This window comes from Phoxinus phoxinus (genome assembly GCF_949152265.1).
Source record: "Phoxinus phoxinus genome assembly, chromosome: 14".
Classification (NCBI taxonomy): domain Eukaryota; kingdom Metazoa; phylum Chordata; class Actinopteri; order Cypriniformes; family Leuciscidae; genus Phoxinus; species Phoxinus phoxinus.
This window is the reverse complement of record NC_136889.1, coordinates 3629127-3650169: the sequence shown is the minus strand read 5'-3', so window position 1 is coordinate 3650169 and position 21043 is coordinate 3629127. Positions and strand designations below refer to the sequence as shown.

The following is a 21043-nucleotide window of genomic DNA, read 5'->3' as shown; positions in this document are numbered from 1 at the left end:
GTTCATCTACTTCTGAGTTGCCCAGAGCAGCATTTTGGCCAGTGTTGCTCCACAGATATGAGATTATCACCAGCTGTGAGGAAATTGTCTTGAGCCATTAAAATAAAACAGCTGTCCTTGTTTCTAAGATGAAAGCGACAGTCTGAGATCATTAATGTTTACTTTCCTTCGGCATGCCAGTCTGCTTGAGTTCAGCTGTATTATTAAATGGCCCTTTTAATGTCTTTATTATGATGTTATGCCTATCATTGCAGATCAGTTTGCAATGTGTGATATTTGCCAGTTTTAAATTCGACATGAAAAGTTGGGCTAGTCTTTTCTTTTCTAATTTGAGTATTTTGAGTGATACGGCTTCTTGAACAAGAGAACATTTAGGGCGGGACCTGATTTTGTCCATCAGGAATTGGTTGGATGGTTGTGGTTTGCTATTGGTCGATCATGTGAGTGACAGGTTTCCCCGCCCTCACGCCAGTAAACACGTCATCAGAGAAGAGATGCTGCAAGAGGGAGGGGGAAGTTATTTTGATTATTTAAGTTATTTAAATTGGCTAATTTTGGTTTCATGGTGACTTTTAAGGAGAATTGTGTAATTTCTCCACCACAAGTGCAACTGGAAAAATTATGACTATTAATAAAACACTTTAAACACCGATTGGGTTGTAAGTCCCACCAGAATAAATAGTTTTCGAGGTCAAGTGTGTTGTTACAATATGAGGAAACAACATGGGGGAAAAGGTCAAATGGAGTATCATAGCTGCTAGCGCTGTGGAATATAACGTGGAATATAATCGTTTTTTTTATGATTTTATAACAATTCTGCAGCGATGCATAAAAACAAAAGAATAGATTTTTTTTAAATGATTTAAATAGGCTTATCATACATATTATTGTACTGTTTTATTGTATATAAAGTACTCAAATAGTTGTGTATTACGTAACTTATGCTTATGGAGCTTATGGTTATGGTTAAGCTTATGGTTTTCACAAAAAGATGCTTGAATGAGGAAATAAAGTGCAGGACGTGCTCGATGTTAAACAGTTTTGCCTTGACAACTCTTGACCAGTATTTGAAGGTTGAGCAGCGAGTTCATTGGCTACTGATACAGCAGGAACCAATCAGTTGTGGCCTATAGAGATTATGTGATTGCAAGCAGGAGCCATCTTGGAAAACAGTCTCGACTAGTCGAGCCATGAACGCCGTTAATCTAACGTAGCACGGCGTTTGTGGCTCGACTGGTCGAGACTGTTTTCCAAGATGGCTCCTGCCTGTATACGCGTAATGTACTGTCTTTATAAAGTATCTTCTTATTAAACTGTCTGTACAGTTCTCAATGCTTCGGTTTGCATGTAGGGACCCTCATTATGCTACCGTGTTAGTGTGAGGCTAATTTGAGCCTTGTTAGTGGTATTAACTAGCGATTTACTTTTACTTATTCTATGCCCCATATACTAGCGTTATAAGCTAATCTGTTTTTAGAGATAAAAGTCTTTACATTCGATTATCATGAAAACGCATCCCAGATCGCCTCCGTAATCATGTGTTATTAACCCCTAGGTTAATTTTTCACCGGAATTGTCCTTTAACTCATCATACTACGAGCGGAAACCAGGGATAACGCGGATATTACGTTAGTGACAGGCGACAAGTGAACAGGTTTTCCGGGACGGACAATTATTTAAAATTGGATTTTTTTCTGAAATTAAAAATCTTTGGGATCTTTTGGGATATTGTACACAACTGCAGAAAATATATCACACTGTGCAAGTGATTTTTGTATATTTTATTAAACAATTATTACATATTGTACCTTTAATATAATAAACCTGCTGCTAATAATGTTGATCAAACAACCAAATAAAAGAGGGAATCACTCCCTGCTCTTGACTGAATAACATTTTTATAGCTTTTATTAAAATATATATTTTTATTATTTCGTATTTGAATGCTTCTGTTAAATAGAATTGGAGGAAAATATGCATCATGATGCATCGAGAAACGCTTTATAATCGAGTCATTGCCCTCTGAGTCATGAGGCAAGTGAAGATTCACTCCTCTATTAGCTGCTCTTGTTTAGCTACAAAGTCATTAGGAAGTCTTGGGCATTTTCACTGTTAAAAATAAACTGAGGATGTTCCCATAGTCTATCACCTCTGAATGCCCTGCGTGATCTGTCGATGGCCAGTGACCGATCATATGGGAGTGGTTTTGTAACAGCATGGCATTTAATTCTCTCCTGACACAATGGTGTACTTCCTTTTTCTGAGCTAGTCACAGGAAAACAGCAGTGTGTGGAGAAGTCATTTGTTATTGAATGTCTGTCGTGACTCACCACTGAGTGACCTGGAGTTCATGACGACAAATCGATTAACAATCTATTGTATTCTGTAGCCGTGACTAGGCCTGTCACGATATAGTCCTACGTACTTCCGCTCAATTTTAATTTTCCTTCAGTACTAGGTCTGGGATTGTGGTGTATTCTTGTGTTTTCTCCGGTCAATTTTTTACCGGTCCAATCAGTGAACAGATGGAGTGGCTGAGAACGATGCCGTTGAGGTCGTGCGCTAGTTTGAGTCGTCATACGTCACGACCAAACGTTAGCGATTGTTTACGGCAGATCCAGAGCGGCTCTGGGCAGATCCAATAGTTTTAAACTTCTACAGAGTACCCGCCTTCAAGGAAGTTAAAGCTTGTCAATGGAGAGAGGCCAGACTCTCTGTACAAATTAAATGTACGAGAGTCTGGTAGTGACTATGACCTGTGTGATCTCACACTGTGATCTGGGTGAAAACAACAGTAACGGGAAATGAGTGTCATGCATTTACACACACAGCTGGTCTTGGACCGACACCTGTTGCTCTCCCTCTGCACAATGACCTTGTAGTTCATCGAGTAACAACTGCTCATGGAATAGTGCATTATTTTGATCCACTTTATCACAGCACATATAAGTGTTTAAAGACTTATTTTAATCTTATAAAACCTGTAAAGAGCATGTACTATAATTTTATATTAAATATATATTTACTTCTGAAGCATCTAAGTTCTGTTGTTATCTTTTTTTAACTAGGTTTAATTTATTTTTATTTCAGTGTGTTTTTATTTGTTTCCAATTAGATATTTTAGAAAGTTGTCTTATTTCAGTAAGTTGGCTAGTTTATTTTATTTGATTATTTTATTTTATTTTATTTCAGCTTTATATCAGTTAACAAAAAAAAAGTCACCAAAATAAAAAATATATATTTTTCTTACTGACTTTATTTTCTTTTCTTTCTTTTTTTTTTAAATTATTAATATATATTTTTTTATTTATTTTTTATTTTACTTTATTCAAGAAAGTCCCTTAATTCCTTCATCGTGACATCAGGCCTAGACAAGAAAAAGCCTTAAGATTTGCCTAAAGTAGTGTTGTCTGTTGCAGCTCTAATGCAGTTATTGCAGTAGTTACTGGAATAGTTAAATTAATATTGAAATAACAAAATTATTGCTTCACAGGTAAATTTACAATAATGGCAGTGCAGGTTATTTATTGTTTTTTGTTTGTATTTACTTATTTGTATATTATAAGGTGCAACCAGATTGTATAAATGCATTGTATTTATATTCAGTGCATTGTATAAATAGTAATGCATTGCAGGAGGTTATTCAGTAAATTATATGTTTTAGTAAATCAGTCTCTGAAAAACATGTTGTTTTAAGCTTGGGTTGAATATAACTGCTGAGTTTGCTTTCCTGACCATAATCTAAAGGTTCCTTCAGCAAACGGAGGGCAAGGATTGAAAAACTTCAAGACCAGTAAAAAACAGGAAGCTATTATGTGAACTAGACGAGCAGAAGTGGCTTATCGCAGTGACTGGGCAGGATTTAGGATTTCTTTTGGGTTTATTTTTCTTTCTAGCATCTATTTAACCCTTATTGTATGTATTGTGTTTATTCTCATGCATGGTCAACAGAAATGTGCACTTAATAGGAAATGCAAATCTTAATCAAATCATGCAAGTATTTCAATATTTAAAAACCATTTACATGCAGAAATGAATTGCATGCACCCTAAGTACCCTAAACTGCCCATGTGTACTTGTCAGGGCCCCTAGAACGAATCACTTCTTGTTTCGAGATGTGCAGATGCAGTTTTTCCACATTTTTTTACTGACTCAGTTTTAGTGCAAGTGTCAGAATGTCTGATATGTTGGAAACAGAAGTGGCAACTTCTGCACATCGCTGTGTCACATGCGTCATGTGTTAACCTCCCGATGTCCTCATGCTCACCGCTCACGAATCCACAAAAAAACAGCTTCTCCTTTTCATCCAGCCTTTTTGTTTTTACCCTTGTTTTTTATAATAGGTTTTTCATTCTTGCAATACTAAACAATTTTTTCATAATAAATTATGTCCTTTTTCAAAGTTTTGGGCTCTACTAAAATGTTTTCATGCTTGAATGTTAAAAAAAACACATTATTTTTCACATATTGTACATGGTTGCGGCTCTTCTCTTCCCACTCTGTCAGTAACGCTCTGTTTAGTTCCTGTCTCTATGAAGCCCCGCCTTCTGAAAGGCAAACTGTGCTCTGATTGGTCGGCTGGATCAGTGTGTCGTGATTGGTCGAGCGCTTCGAGTGTGTTTGGGAAATGTCCCGCCCCTTACCATAACCGCCAGTTTCAACACACTACTAACTAACTCAACCAGGCCCCGCCCCTTTATTCTGCGCATTAATTATTTGAATGAGTAATATTGTGTCGTTTGTTCCCGGAAGAAAACTCAAGACTACAATGGAGGCGTTTCAGGGAGTTCAGAAACAGTGACACTGATTTAGAGAATAACTCCCACTGGAGGCACTTAATGATATGGTCCTCACTGCAGAACACGAAATCCAGGAGTTGGATCCAGATCCAACTCCTCCCACCTTACATATACCTAAACCTACCCATCTCCACCCTCCGATCCCTAAACCCACCCCTAAATCTACCAATCTCCACCCCTGATCCCTAAACCCACCCCTAAATCTACTAATCTCCACCCCTGATCCCTAAACCCACCCCTAAATCTACCAATCTCCACCCCTGATCCCTAAACCCACCCCTAAACCTACCCATCTCCACCCCTGATCCCTAAACCCACCCCTAAACCTACCAATCTCCACCCCCGATCCCTAAACCCACCCCTAAACCTACCAATCTCCACCCCCTGATCCCTAAACCCACCCCTAAACCTACCAATCTCCACCCCCAATCCCTAAACCCACCCCTAAACCTACCAATCTCCACCCCCTGATCCCTAAACCCACCCCTAAACCTACTAATCTCCACCCCCTGATCCCTAAACCTACCCATCTCCACCCCTGATCCCTAAACCCACCCCTAAACCTACCAATCTCCACCCCTGATCCCTAAACCCACCCCTAAACCTACCCATCTCCACCCCTGATCCCTAAACCCACCCCTAAACCTACCAATCTCCACCCCTGATCCCTAAACCCACCCCTAAACCTACCAATCTCCACCCCCTGATCCCTAAACCCACCCCTAAACCTACTAATCTCCACCCCCTGATCCCTAAACCTACCCATCTCCACCCCTGATCCCTAAACCCACCCCTAAACCTACCAATCTCCACCCCTGATCCCTAAACCCACCCCTAAACCTACCAATCTCCACCCCCCTGATCCCTAAACCCACCCCTAAACCTACCAATCTCCACCCCCTGATCCCTAAACCCACCCCTAAACCTACCAATCTCCACCCCTTAGATCTGGATCCAACTCCGCCCCCTGGATCTCGTGTACTGCAGTGAGGTGCTACTGGACTTAATGCTCAAACAGCAACATTACACACACAAAAAAGCATAATATGACCCCTTTAAGACCCACACCAAACCAGCTTGGACAAGCATGGAGATTCAGACTGGTCTATGCTAGACATTTGACAATACAATGATTTAAAAAAATGTGTGTGTGTGTTTCAGATTCACAGTATCTCCACAGAGGCCGCAGTGACACTGCAGGTGTTCAACACCACATACAGTGTGGAGGTCGTGGCCTGCACTCAGAGCGGCTGTGGGACCAAAAGGTCACGCTTCTTCTTCTTTGTACCAAACACTGGTGAGCAGATGCAAGAACATTCCTCTGGGTTTTACCATTAGTAGATGTAACGAAATATTGCAATGTAGTGACACTGCAAAAAGAAAAAGAAAAGTTAGTGATGTTTACCTGTATTTGCTTTTGCTGTGCTTTTTGTTTTGTTTGTTTTACTGCTTTCAGGTGGAATTCAGTATAATGACCACTAAACTGTATAATTAACTATTGTCCCACGTAACATAATCTTTCAACGATTGATCATTGAATTATCACGATCTCAATTCACTGACCCAGAGAGAGCAGTTGTCATATTTAGGTATGAAAGAGCTTGGGATAATTAACTGTATAATTATAATTATGATTATGGCTTACAGCTTATGAAAACCTTTTCACAATATTCCAATTTTAAATTTGGGGTTTTCATAAGCTGTAAGCCATAATCATCAAAATTATATAAAATAAAGGCTTGAAATATCTCACTTTCCAATGTAATGAGTCTATATAATATATTATTTCACCTTTTAAGTTGAATTACTCAAATAAATGAACTTTTGCACCATATTCTAATTTTTTATTCTAATTTATTAATACTACTCTATTGTGCATTACAGTGTGTGTTTAGTATTCTGCTGACATTTGTTAGAAGTACAGATTCCAGGCTTAATGTTGTTTATGCTCTTGTTTATTAAATGGTGAAGTGCATGCATGTGTGTTTTGCATTCAGGATCTCCCGAGTCTCCGTCCTCGACGCCAGTTCCCAGTCGCTCCGACTCCGTGTACATTGTGCTTGGAGTGGTTTGCGGTTTCTGTCTGTTGTTGATCGTGATGTTTGGCGTCTTGTGGCTGCGCAGTCACTCTTTTTTGCCGTAAGTTTCTTTGTCATTTATTTTTTTATATATATACATAGTCAACATGAAGTCAAAATCGACCCGGTTTACTTGAACACAATTTCCTGTTCTTATTGTGCGTTTATTAGTACATTATTCCAAAAAAAAATACTTTTAACCTGATGTCATGTTAGCATCATAATAAAATAGATGTTTAAAATGGAGGCTTGTTTCCGTCACAGAATAAGAAATAAAAAAAGGTTGCTGTGACTTTTTACCTCACAATTCTGACTTCTTTCCCTCGCAATTGTTTGTTTATGTCTTATAACTTGAACTTTGCAATCTTGCAATGGGCTTTATGCACAGCTGCACTACTTCCTGAACGTTAGCCAGCTCCTTTGTTTCCTGTCTTCCATTATTGGACAAACTGATTAATCCAGGTGTGTCTGATTATTGTTGTTGGTCAGCAGACCTGGATTAATCAGTTTGTCCAATAATGGCAGACAGGAAACAAAGGAGCTGGCTAAAGTTCAGGAAGTAGTGCAGCTGTGCATAAAGTCCATTGCAAGTTTATCTCTCAATATTCTGAGAAAAAAAGAAAAATAATTAAAAGTTTTTGTGAGAATTGTGAATTAACAGAATTGTGAGAAGCCCCATCTTATTTTTCTTCTTCTATTTATTCGGTTTGCATATGTTATTTAATGTACTTTACTTTTCACTGTCCGTATGCATTTTGTTTTCTTGTTATTGTGTTGTACAGAGCTGCTAAAATGTAATATGTTGCGCTCTGTATTTCATTCCTGTAATTGTTGTTAAATCTCACCACTGTGTGATTTTCAGACGTATTTTCATTCTAAGACCAAATCTGAAAAACAAGGGCTATTTTAGGAACCAGAGTTTGTTCATATTAATGTACTTGGGACAAGAAATTGAAGGCTTCAGGAAAGAAAAGTAGGGGGAAGGTTGCAGTGGTCTGTAAAAACAGCATGGCTTCTTAGTAAAACTAAATTATGGAGGACAGAGCTGGCCAAAGTAGTGCTAAGCGAAGAGCTTCACATTGCCTCTGGTTGTTTTCTAGTGAGACTAACAACAACAACATCGCGTTTTCATCATTCTCTGGAAGACTTCAACAGCCTCTGGCTGACTTTACCGTTAATGTGCAGTGGGGGTTGTGGTCGCTTTGCGGTTAAATATCCACTAAGTCACTAACCAAATGTTAAGGTAGTTTTTCAGGACTCCAGACTGCATCTAAAATGACTGCGAATGTGGCAAAAATTTACATTTGAAGTCTAATCTAATCAAACACGGGTTAATGAAAAGTCTGACTTCATCATTTGAGCTGTGTATAATGGTGGTAAAAATAACCAGTTCTCTTAGAGAATAATCAGATAAATGGAAATTGCATGTAAACAGGAGTGAACAGGTTTGCTTGTGTCATGTTAACATCTCACTGTGATTAAGACCTTACTTTGTTTATAGGAAATAATCACATTATTGGATGTTGCATGTCAATAATGTCAAGATCCCATTACGAGAGCGCATGTAAACGCACTCAATGTCTTATTAAAGGTCAACGTTCATTAGAGAGTCTTTCAAGGTAGTGTCTGCTTTTTAAACGGAGGCAAAAATAGCGAAACTAGGAAGAAATGCTTCAGTTCAACACTAAAGTGCATTTAGTTTCTATTGCATTTTAGGATCCTGTATCTTTTTACTGATTTACTGCAATTTAATGTCAGCTTTTCAGGCTGAAACTTCATGAAATCCTAAATCTCAAAATTGCTAAGTGTTACAGTTAGTGATTAGTGATATGTTATGGGCAAATGTGCAAATTGTGACTCTAAATGAATGATTTTTGTGTATTCTGTCATGTTTTGTGTATAAATGTGTCACCGGCGCCCTCTACAGGTGTTTGTTTGGTGCTGATGACAAACTCACTCCTAACGTTGAGTACAGACCTCAGAGATCCTACAACCGTTCAGTCATCGAAACCACACGTACGTCAAGCATTAGCATTTTTACAAAAACTTGAAGATTTAAACTATTAAAGATAATAAAGTATTTCTTCTTTGTTTTAGTTGCCAGTCTGGGCATTAGCAGTGAGCTTCAGGCCAAACTCCAGGACGTGATGATCTTAAGGAACCTCTTGTCCATCGGTAAAGTCCTCGGAGAAGGTGAGGACGCAGTCTGGTGCTGTGCTGTGTTGTGTTGTGTTGTGTTGTGTTGTGTTGTGTTGTGTTGTGTTGTGTTGTGTTGTGTTGTGTTGTGTGTCAGATGCATTTATTGAGCTGATGTCTCCTCTTTAGGTGAGTTTGGATCTGTGATGGAGGGGTATCTCAGACAGCCTGATGGAACCAATGAAAAAGTTGCTGTGAAAACCATGAAATGTAAGTTTTTGAATTCAAAAGTGCAAATAATTTTAGTTTGCATATTTTAGATTAAGATTATGAAGGTGGATACTTTTTACTTTTAAGTATTTAATTTAAAATTAGTTATTTTATATTTAAAAAATTACACATATTATTATTATTATTAGAATATTCAAGTTTGACATATTTTATTTTAAATTATTTTGAAAAATTATTACCTTTTATAATATTACAATTAATATTTTATTTATTTATTATTACAATTTTTTTTTTTTTTTATTGAACTGTAAAAAAAATATTCATATTTTTGTTATTTAAAAAATATTAAGTTAAAGTATTACATTTATAATATTACAATTCAATTGTATTTATTTGTATTACATTTATTATTATTAAAAAAAGGAATTATAAAATTAATGATAAATGTAATACTTTTTTCAAAATAATTGTATCATTATTATTATTATTATATTTATTGTTATTAAATTGTAAAAATCATTACATTTTTATTTATTATTATTAGAAAAATATTGTATATTTTTTTTAAAGAGTATATTTTTCATTCTTATTAATATTAGTTATTAGTTATTACTATTAAAATAATCTATTAAAAAAATATTTTTTTAAAGTATTACAATTATTATTATAGTTGCATAGTATTCATTTATTACTGTTTTTGTTATTACCATATTTGCACCTAGAGATTTTTTGTTTGTTTGTTTTTCATTTTTTACATTTTTAACTAATCGTACAGCTATAGATCTTTACAATGGTCTGCAAATACTCTAAACTTATCTATATACCTATATTATCTATATAACTAGATAGGCCAAGAAGAGAATATGATAAAATATCTAACATAAAGCGTTAATTTCTGCCTCTTTCAGTGGATAACTTCTCCCAGAGAGAGATTGAAGAGTTTCTGAATGAAGCTGCTTGCATGAAGGATTTTCACCATCATAATGTCATCAGACTCTTGGGTAAGAAGAGCCAGGCACACACAAATACTCATTATCATCAATATGCAAAGTGTTCAAATCCATAAAATGTTCAGGTCAATGATATCAAAGTGTATTCCTCATTGTTTATCTACTGCTATGATGTGTATTTGTTCTCGTAGGTGTTTGTTTAGAAGTGGGCTCAGGACACTTTCCTAAACCGATGGTCGTGCTCCCCTTCATGAAGTACGGAGACTTGCATAGTTTCCTCCTGCGCTCACGTCTCGAGGAAGATCCTGTGGTAAGATGCCAGATAAGCAGCATTACTGTTGGTCTACATGCATGAACCAAACTGTGAAGTTCTCATGGGTCTAACACATCGGTGCCCAACAGGGGGGTCGCGGCCCACAAGCGAGCTCTGTGGGGGGTCGCGTCATATTATGAAAAGTTTTGAGCAATGAGCATTAAAGGTTGGGTAGGTCAGAATTGTCTAAAAAAACTTTTATTCAAATTTGTTTAAACTGTCTTTATATACCAATACATAATTAAAATGCAAGTACTCTGAAATAGAGAGTATAAAAAACTGAGTGACTCTAGTGTATTTAATCTTCAATAAACACAGCTCATTAATTCCATTCACTCCCACCTAAAAACGGGGTCGCGACTGCGCGCACGTGGGCAGAGCCAGTAATAGCGGCGGTAGTCATGGCGACGGAGAGTGACAGTCGCGCAAGCCAATCACTTGTTTCGTCCCGGTAGGAATTAATGAGCTGTGTTTTTTGAAGATTAAATACACTATAGTCACTCAATTTTTATACTCTCTTTTTCAAAGTACTTACATTTTAATTATGTATTGGTATATAAAGACAGTTTAAGCCAATTTGAAAAAAAGTTCTTTAGACAATTCTTACCTACCCAACCTTTAAATAAAAGTCCTTAACTTTTTTCTGTTGAAAATGTTCATCATGAATCCATTTTCCAATCCGTGTTTTTGTCTTATTCTGAACCACTATGGTACTCCTATAATAAGTGTTTACATTGGGACTATTTTACACGGGTTCGGATGCGGAGTAGCCCAAGACCTGCGTGACTCGTCATAGACGTACACAGAGAGAAGTAGTTCCGGCTACAATGTTCTTCCGAAAAAACGCATTATTCTGTTAATAAACGCACATTTATTATCGCTCGCTATAGCAATAGCCTCAAAAATAAAGCCTCACAAATAACATGCAAGTATTGAGGCCAGACAGCAGTCATTTAGTAATAGCCTATATTCACCAGTGTGAATAGTGATATTTTTGTTATTGCATTTCAAATAGGGCCAATTTATAGGCTACTCCTAGGCTTACGTTTTTAAATTACAAAGGGCCTACTGATGTTTTTGTTATTGTATTTTCAATATTATAGGCTATTATTTGTGCATAAATATATCTGGTTACATAGTAAACATACCGTTTGTTTGAAAACAACATATTTTGTCATCCTTGCTGCAAGCTTACAAGAGCGGTAATATCATTAAATGTGAAGGGGGGCCCTAAAATATTTTCTTGGGAAAAAGGGGGTCTCAGACAAAAAAAGGTTGGGAACCACTGGTCTAATGCGGTGTTGTGTTTCCAGTTCCTCCCTACGCAGATGCTCCTGAAGTTCATGATTGACATCGCTCTGGGAATGGAGTATCTCAGCAACAGGAACTTCCTGCACCGGGACATGGCAGCTCGCAACTGCATGTACGTGTCCTCCTGAACTTAGTCACCTATTAACTGAAAGAAAGAACAAATCACAGCTTCCTAAAAAAGTGAAGCAGCTCAACTGTTTTTGAACAGTGATCATTATCAGAAATAGGGCTGTTAATCTTTTATTAGATTAACGAAAATTAATCGTTATCACAATTAATCGCATCCAAAATAAAAGTTTGTGTTTACATAATAAATGTGTGTACTGTGTATAATTATTTTGTATATATAAATACTCACACGTTAAATATGTACATATTTAAGAATTTGTATTTATTTATATATAAAATATTTATAATTAATATATAATATAAATTATATATAAATCTATATACAGTATATTAATGCATATATTTCTTAAATATATACAAGCATGTGTGTGTATTTATATATATAAAATAATTATACACCGTACACACACATTTATTATGTAAACACAAACTTTTATTTTGTATGCGATTAATCATGATTAATAGATGATCAGAAATGTTTCTTGAGCATCAAATCAGGATATTAGAGTGATTTCTGAAGGATCATGTGACACTGAAGACTGGAGTAATGATGCTGAAAATTCAGCTTTGATCACAGGAATAAATTACATTTTAACATATATTCACATAGAAAACAGTTATTCGTAATTGTAAAAATATTTCATAATATTACTGTTTTTACTGTATTTCTGATCTAATAAATGCAGCCTTGGTGAGCAGAAGACCTCAAAACCTAGGGATTTTATTACTGTTTATTTGAACTCTATAAGTCTCAGTAAGCAATTACTTTTTTTTTTTTTTCATCCAGGTTGCGAGATGACTTGAGTGTGTGTGTTGCTGATTTTGGCCTGTCAAAGAAAATCTACAGTGGTGACTATTACAGACAGGGCCGGATAGCCAAGATGCCGGTCAAGTGGATCGCAGTCGAAAGCCTCGCTGACAGAGTCTTCACAGTGAAAAGTGATGTGGTAAGATCTGTCAGCACAGCCGCTTCATATCTCTGTTTTATTCATATTCATGAGAGGATGTGGGATGTTTTTAGTCTCTACAGCGGCTCATAACTTTTCCTTTTATTTCACATAAACTATGTTAATTTTTTTTTAAATGGCTTTAATAGAAGTCTCTTCTGCTCAGCAAGGCTGCATTTATTTGATCAAAAATACAGTAAAAACAGCAATATTCTGTATGATTATTACTATTTAAAGTAACACTTATTTGAAAATGTAATTTATTCCTGTGATCAAAGCTGAATTTTCAGCATCATTACTCCAGTCTTCAGTGTCACATGATCCGTCAGAAATCATTATATTATGATGTTTTATTATCAATGTTGGAAATTTATGCTGCTTCATATTTTTATGGAAACTAATTTGAATTTAGAAATTAAAAGTGAATTTAGCAGCTAAGGACCTAAGGGGCGTTCTTAGAAACTACGCGGAGCGGAGTATTCATTTTAATATTTATTTTATTCATAAAATAAACACCAGCAACAAAAAATATAACGTTATAACACATTTATTCCTCCGCCAAGCAATGTAGTTCCAAAGAGGTTGCTAAGCAACACATGCAGCAACAAAGAATCACAAACGGCAGTTGCGCAGTAATATTAATGTAATGCGGTCACAGGTGTGTGTTTGTGTAATATTAATGTAATGCAGTCACAGGTGTGTGTGTGTTTGTGTAATATTAATGTAATGCGGTCACAGGTGTGTGTTTGTGTAATATTAATGTAATGCGGTCACAGGTGTGTGTTTGTGTAATATTAATGTAATGCGGTCACAGGTGTGTGTTTGTGTAATATTAATGTAATGCGGTCACAGGTGTGTGTTTGTGTAATATTAATGTAATGCAGTCACAGGTGTGTGTGTGTTTGTGTAATATTAATGTAATGCGGTCACAGGTGTGTGTTTGTGTAATATTAATGTAATGCGGTCACAGGTGTGTGTTTGTGTAATATTAATGTAATGCGGTCACAGGTGTGTGTTTGTGTAATATTAATGTAATGCGGTCACAGGTGTGTGTTTGTGTAATATTAATGTAATGCAGTCACAGGTGTGTGTGTGTTTGTGTAATATTAATGTAATGCGGTCACAGGTGTGTGTTTGTGTAATATTAATGTAATGCGGTCACAGGTGTGTGTTTGTGTAATATTAATGTAATGCAGTCACAGGTGTGTGTGTGTTTGTGTAATATTAATGTAATGCGGTCACAGGTGTGTGTTTGTGTAATATTAATGTAATGCGGTCACAGGTGTGTGTTTGTTGAGTAATTTACAACGGCTTCGAACGCGGCTCAACCAATCAGAATCAAGGGCTGGAACTATCCGTTTTATAATTGTCATTTTTGATCAATTTACTGCCTCATTGCTAAATAAAAGTATAAATCTTACTGACCTCAAACTTTTGAACTGTAGTGTGTGTGTTACTTTGGTACAGGAAACATCATATGACTTCATTATCATATGACTTCTCGTTGATAAGCTTTAGACCACAGAATGTTTGTTGGTGTTCAGTTGTTAATGTTTATTATCCCTTAATGTCTTGTTTAGTGGGCATTTGGAGTGACCATGTGGGAAATAGCCACTCGAGGCATGACCCCGTACCCTGGAGTACAAAACCATGAGATTTACGACTATCTCCTTGATGGAAACCGACTGAAACAACCCAACGACTGTCTTGATGAACTGTGAGTTTTGAAATGTCTGTGGATATCCTGCTTGTGGACACTTGTTACATTTCTCCTGGACAAAACTTGTATCCAGTCCAAAACTGTTAGTTAACATGAAATCCTAATTTACTCCATTTACTTTTTCCGAATACCAGCGAGTCCGAGACCATAGATAAACGGTCTCGAGTCCAAGACCGGACTCGAGTACTACAGCCCTAGCTCGGCTACTAGGCCATAGTTAATGAGCATCAATACTCAATGCCAGAGTGACTCGCTAAAAAAACACCATTGTTACTCTTCGTATCACTGTGTATAAAGTGCTGAGGAAGAGCTGAAATTCAGATATGGTAATACGTAGGCTTTTCGTTTCCGAAACGCACTGTAAGCAGTCGACCAATCACAACAGACTGGGCCGTCTGACCAATCAGAGCAGAGGAAGCTCTCAGAAAGGAGGGGTTTAAAGACACTGAATCCCTTTATAGAACATTTTCAGACACTGTGAGAAAAGAGTTAAAGGAACACTCCACTTTTTTTGGAAATAGGCTCATTTTCCAACTCCCCTAGAGTTAAACAGTTTTACCGGTTTCGAATCCATTCAGCCGATCTCCGGGTCTGGCGGTAGCACTTTTAGCATAGCTTAGCATAGATCATTTGGTCTGATTAGACCGTTAGCATCTCTCTCAAAAAAATGACCAAAGAGTTTCGATATTTTTTCCTATTTAAAACTTGACTCTTCTGTAGTTACATCGTGTACTAAGACCGACGGAAAAGTAAAAGTTAATATATAGGCCAATATGACTAGGAACTATACTCTCATAATAATATTATATTATATATAATAACTATACTCTGGGTAATAATCAAGGAACTGCTGCCGTACCAGCAGCGCAATGATATTACAAACTTAGTGCCGGTCACGTTGGAAGTTACCGAGCTGGGGACTATTTTCAGGCGCTGTGTAATATCATTGCGCTGCTGGTACGGCAGCAGTTCCGTGATTATTACGCAGGAATGAGAGGATAGTTCCTAGTCATATTGGTCTAGAAAATCGCAACTTTTCATTTTCTGTCGGCCTTAGTACACGATGTAACTACAGAAGAGTCAAGTTTTAAATAGGAAAAATATCAAAACTCTTTGGTCATTTTTTTGAGAGAGATGCTAACGGTCTAATCAGATTCAATGATCTAAGCTAAGCTATGCTAAAAGTGCTACCGCCAGACCCGGAGATCGGCTGAATGGATTCGAAAACGGTAAAACTGTTTAACTCTCGGGGAGCTGGAAAATAAGCCTATTTACAAAAAAAGTGGAGTATTCCTTTAATGCTGCAATGTGTTTTACTTGTAAAATAAATAGTTTTTTGACTTTGGATGCATGTAAACCTATTGTAGGACACTCAACAACAAAATTAGGAACCTTTAAAATAACATAATAGAGGAAATACTGGAAAACAAGACGAAACTGCTGATTAACTGATGTTTTTTTTAGTAAATCAGATTTGACTATCATCGTAACAGGTCTTGTGTGGTGTTTCAGGTATGATATCATGTTCAGCTGCTGGAGCGCTGATCCGGTGGACCGACCCGACTTCACACAGGTCAGGAAGAGACTGGAGAATCTGGCAGGGAAACTCCCCGCGGTGTCCAACAGGAGAGACATCATCTACATCAACACCAGCTTCCCTGAGGAGGAGGACGAAACACCCGGCGTGGCGGCGGAAGAGCCTGTGATGACCTCCTCACCGTCCTGCAGTCGCCAAACCACAGCAGACGTTCACAAGAGCACAGACGAAGAGGACGACCGGTACGTGGTGGTCATCAAGTCCTCCGGGGAACACGCGGCGAGAACTGCTGTTGATACGCCGCTATTGAGTCACAGACTCTTGGAACAGGACAGCGATGAAACGGTCAGGGACGCGACGGGGACGCAGCAAACATCTAGTGACACGACACGTTTGCTCTGATGGAGAGTTGCATGATGGGAATTTGAAAGTACTTTTTTTGTGGTGTCCAACTAAAGTGTGTCATTTCGGTGACTCTAGCGCCAACTCAGATTTTTTGAACACTTGTGGTCAGACAAACTCACAGCATTGTTTGAGGTAATGTCGTTGTGATGGACTTGATGCTCAAAAACACAGATCAATGTTTTGAAAGCACCACAGAGACTCTGTTACACTTTACAGAGGAGTCATGAATGCTTTAAATATACAGGTGAAACTGTGCAAAAGTTCATTTATTTCAGTTATTCAACTTAAAAGGTGAGACTAATATATTATATAGACTCATTACATGCAAAGTGAGATATTTCAAGCCTTTATTTGTTATAATTTTGATGATTATGGCTTACAGCTTATAAAAACCTTTTCACAATATTCCAATTTTGAATTTGGGGTTTTCATAAGCTGTAAGCCATAATCATCAAAATTATAACCAATAAAGGCTTGAAATATCTCACTTCGCATGTAATGAGTCTATATAATATATTAGTTTCACCTTTTAAGTTGAATTACTGAAATAAATGAACTTTTGCACCATATTCAAATTTTTCGAGTTTCACCTGAGTTACAAGAAAAGTATGCAATAAATTGGTATTTTCTGTTTACAAGCCATCTCTAAAACACATCCGTATGATTTATATAAGATGATTAGAAATGTGCTGACTAGAGGAGAGTCTAAAGGAACATCATGATGGCATTCATTACTACACTGACTTTCAAATTATAGGGGTGTCTTTATGATTTTATTCTTCTTCTTTTTTTTTTAAAGAAATTAATACTTTTATTCATCAAGGACACATTAAATTGATTAAAGGTGACAGGAAATACATTTATAATGTTATAAATGATTTATATTTCCAAGAACTTTTTTTCTTGAAAGAATCCTGAAAAAAAGAATGAAACTGTTTTTGAACATTGATAATAATCAGAAATGTTTCTTCCGCATATTAGAATGATTTCTGAAGGATCATGTGACACTAAAATTCAGCTTTTAAAATGTAATATTTCGCAGTTTTTGATCAAATAAATGCAGCCTTGATGAGTAGAAGAGACTTTTTTCTTAGAAAAATCTTACCGACCCAAGACTTTGAGCAGTAGTGTACAGTATGTTAATATATTGCAACCAATTTTCAATGTCATCTCTTGCAAAATGATAAATTGAGTGCAGTGTGAAGAAAGCCTTTGACCTCAGACCGTCTTTCTCTGTTCACAGAAACTCTCCTGGTTGAACTTGTCTGAACGCTTTACCATGGAGTTGTCTTTGCCTTAATGCATGTTAATGCACAGACCGCAAAACTGTGATGCTACAAATGTTATGAAACAAGTCTTGTGTTTTTCATAGGAGACTGTTTCCTTTTGTGATGTAATAGTCTTCAAAAGTGTTGTAAAATTAAGCTACATTGTGATTTTAAGCTTTTTCTTAACGTTGTTTTTGCATCGAATCTGATTTGTATATTAGAAATGCATTTTTGTAAATATAAAGGACATACTCTTTTTCTATACATAGTGTTTTTTACATTTGAACTTAGAAGTTAAACTGACATGAAGAAAATGTGGAGAGAAATGTTCAAATGTTGTCTGAAGTCATTTGTATTACTGTTCCTTTTGATTGAGGTACAATAGCAATATCTATAATATTAATTTGAGATTGATATAAAAGTGCAATTTATTACTGCCATTATGAACAATATCTTATTAAATAGTTCTAACAACATGACATTTGCTGTGAGGTGCTGTGTAATTGTTTTTGTCCATGGTTTTACATTAACCCTCTGGTGCTGTTTGGTCATTTTGACCGAAAAACTGTACTTTTTTTAATTTATTTTTTTATTTTTTATTTTTTACTTTACCAGAATAGTACAAAACTTGGTAAAGGTTTTGGCACTTGCTTGTGTGAACAAAAATAAATAAATCATAGACATGATTCGAAAAGGTTAAATGGTCCTGAAAAAAATAGTCACAGGTGTTGTTCAGTCAAAAATGAGCGCATTGGAAATAATTGGTAGACAGAATTAGTGATCTAGTGGAAGCGTTTGGTACTGCGGCCCAAACTAATTTTTCTGAAAGCTCATTTTTTAAGATATCAACCTCAAATTTATTTGGAACGCAACTTGTGTAGATTTATAGCTTTGATTTTCTCACATTTTTCGAGTAAAATGTGTTTTGGCAAATATATATTTCATATTAAAATGGAAAATTAAATTTTTGAGCATTTTTCATAACAAAAAAAATGTAAAGTTTTATGACTGTTTTTCAAGTTTACTTTTTAAAACTTTTTTTCACTACATAATTTGCCACGTGTCATCTTTATTTTAAACCAAGTGTCTGTTATTTATGATCGTTTAAGTTGGAAATTTTATTTTCAGGTCCATGCTCAAAAAGTGAATAAATGGGTTACTGCAAGTGAGGTAGCTTGGTAGGACCATGTATGGGGGTTTTATGACGACCAGGTGGGTTTGTGACCTTTGACCGTGTGTGTGTGTGTTTATGACCACTAATCATAACGAAATCTGATCTTCAAAAGGTGTCAGAATAGATTTTTGGGGTGTCTAGTTCAAGCTTTCTCCAAGAACAACAGGATTGGGAACCGATCCCCCAGGAAGACGATTTAGCTTATCATAACAATCAATGGATAAGAGAGTAGGCTATATAAAATGTAACTTCCTGGCCATTTTGTTTTGACCCCTGACTTTTTCCTGAAGACACTGGTATAAACATCTAATTATATTGATCTTACAGCATGGTCCGTGTGAAGTGTCAAAATGGTCATATTTTGGGGTCGCCATGCAGTAAGGCTTCAGATAAGGAGATTTTATGATAGGAGACGTGGTCTTTGAATGTAAAACACCAGGTGTCCGGACTATCTTTTAATTGCCTGATGTTTCCTGAAACAAACCGCAAATGCTAATGCAACTACACCGAGAGGAAGGGGAGGCCCGGTGCCAGTGCCATGATGGAAACATTCTTCATTTTCAATTTAGCAAACGGAGAGCAAACATCCATAGACAGTATATAAGCAAACATCTCTTCTGCTCAGAAACTCAAGGATCTGTGATTTTAACCAGAGACAAAAAGACCTCCTAATTTCACAGATGGTAAGTTCACTTCAACACATGTTTAAAACTAACTTTAAAATACTTGATCATTTAACATCTTCTTTCAAATAATATGATACAGTATTCACTATATTATATGTTTTATTTATCTGTGTAAGACAGTATATTGTGTCGTCCACATGATGATCCTATATCGCAGATGTATTCAATTAAAATACTTATACTTAACATCTTATTTCATTTATTCACTATTTTATGTGTTATATTTATTTCTTAAAAACTAATTTGTGACATTTCATCTGCTCAGAAAGATTTAAGGATCTGTGACTTTAACCAGTACTATAACTTGCTTTAAAATACTTATGCTTGATAATTGTATTTTTATTTCACATGTTATTTTATATGCTTTATTTGTCATCAATGCTATTTCTTTAAACTCATTTTCATTCTCTCCCGCAGATATTATGGGCGATGTAGCTCCATCTGAAAATCATATCCACGATGACATATCTCTTCATGTTCATATCATCAGCATTCTATGGCCATTATCCTGCTATAATAAAAATCACCCCAGAAAAACATTCAGTCACACAAGCAGATTAGTGGTCATAAACACACACACACTACACTCATACACTCCGGAACCACACACGGTCAAAGGTCACAAACCCACCTGGTCGTCATCAAAACCCCATACATGGTAATTTCCTGTCATAAAAATATGTCATAAAACCATAAATCATTTATGACACAAGCTACCTCATATAGACTACTACTGCTAAATATAATGTAGTGCCATAAAAATACAAAATATTAAATAATAAAAACACTATTGAACTAGAATATAGTACAATCATTTAATTGAAATTAAAACAAATTCTGTCATATTTGACAGGCACGCGAACAGAACCTGAGGGTTTTGCAGTCATAAATGTTAACTTGTAGTAGCCTAATAGTTTGACTTCTTTTTATCCTCTACACTGATGACTGTAGATCCACCCAGGCAAATTGCCACTATGTGAAATTTGCTGATGACACAGTCCTCTCTGCTTTCCAGTCATTCACAACATCACAGCCCTGCCCTGCAGGACTTCTTAGTTTGGTGCGAAAAGTCTTGTCTCGAGCTGAATATAGATAAAACTAAGGACATGATTGTAACCTTCTCACCCAAACAGAGACAATTAGCTGAGGCGGTCACCACTATCATCCAGCAGGAGCCAGTGGAGATAGTGGAGACATATAAATACCTGGGACCAACTTTTGACAACCTACTAAGGTTTTCCACTAATACAGAGGAGATCCTTAAAAAGTGTCATCAGAGACAATATCTACTTAGGAAGCTGAAGTCATTTGGGGTTAACAAAGTCATTCTTAACACATTTTACTATGCTTTTATTGAAA

The 21043-nt window shown here is 36.3% G+C and overlaps 1 protein-coding gene across 3 annotated transcripts in view; it reads left to right on the top strand.

The window, feature by feature from the left end:
- Positions 1-18302, top strand: part of mertka (c-mer proto-oncogene tyrosine kinase a) — a 39562-nt gene extending 21260 nt beyond the window's left edge. The window contains exons 9-20 of one of the 3 annotated variants that reach the window (XR_013800149.1): positions 5961-6096; positions 6797-6938; positions 8805-8893; positions 8975-9070; positions 9203-9283; positions 10153-10245; positions 10386-10504; positions 11821-11930; positions 12735-12894; positions 14475-14611; positions 16127-16688; positions 17800-18302. Coding sequence is in view for 2 of the 3 variants with exons in the window: in XM_079634400.1 (XP_079490526.1) it covers positions 5961-6096; positions 6797-6938; positions 8805-8893; positions 8975-9070; positions 9203-9283; positions 10153-10245; positions 10386-10504; positions 11821-11930; positions 12735-12894; positions 14475-14611; positions 16127-16553 (1590 nt within the window). In the remaining variant the exon portion in view is untranslated. Of the gene's footprint in view, positions 1-5960; positions 6097-6796; positions 6939-8804; positions 8894-8974; positions 9071-9202; positions 9284-10152; positions 10246-10385; positions 10505-11820; positions 11931-12734; positions 12895-14474; positions 14612-16126; positions 16698-17799 lie in introns of those variants that run through there. The other 2 variants (XM_079634401.1, XM_079634400.1) reach the window with 2 other exon arrangements.
- Positions 18303-21043: the final 2741 nt, after the last annotated feature.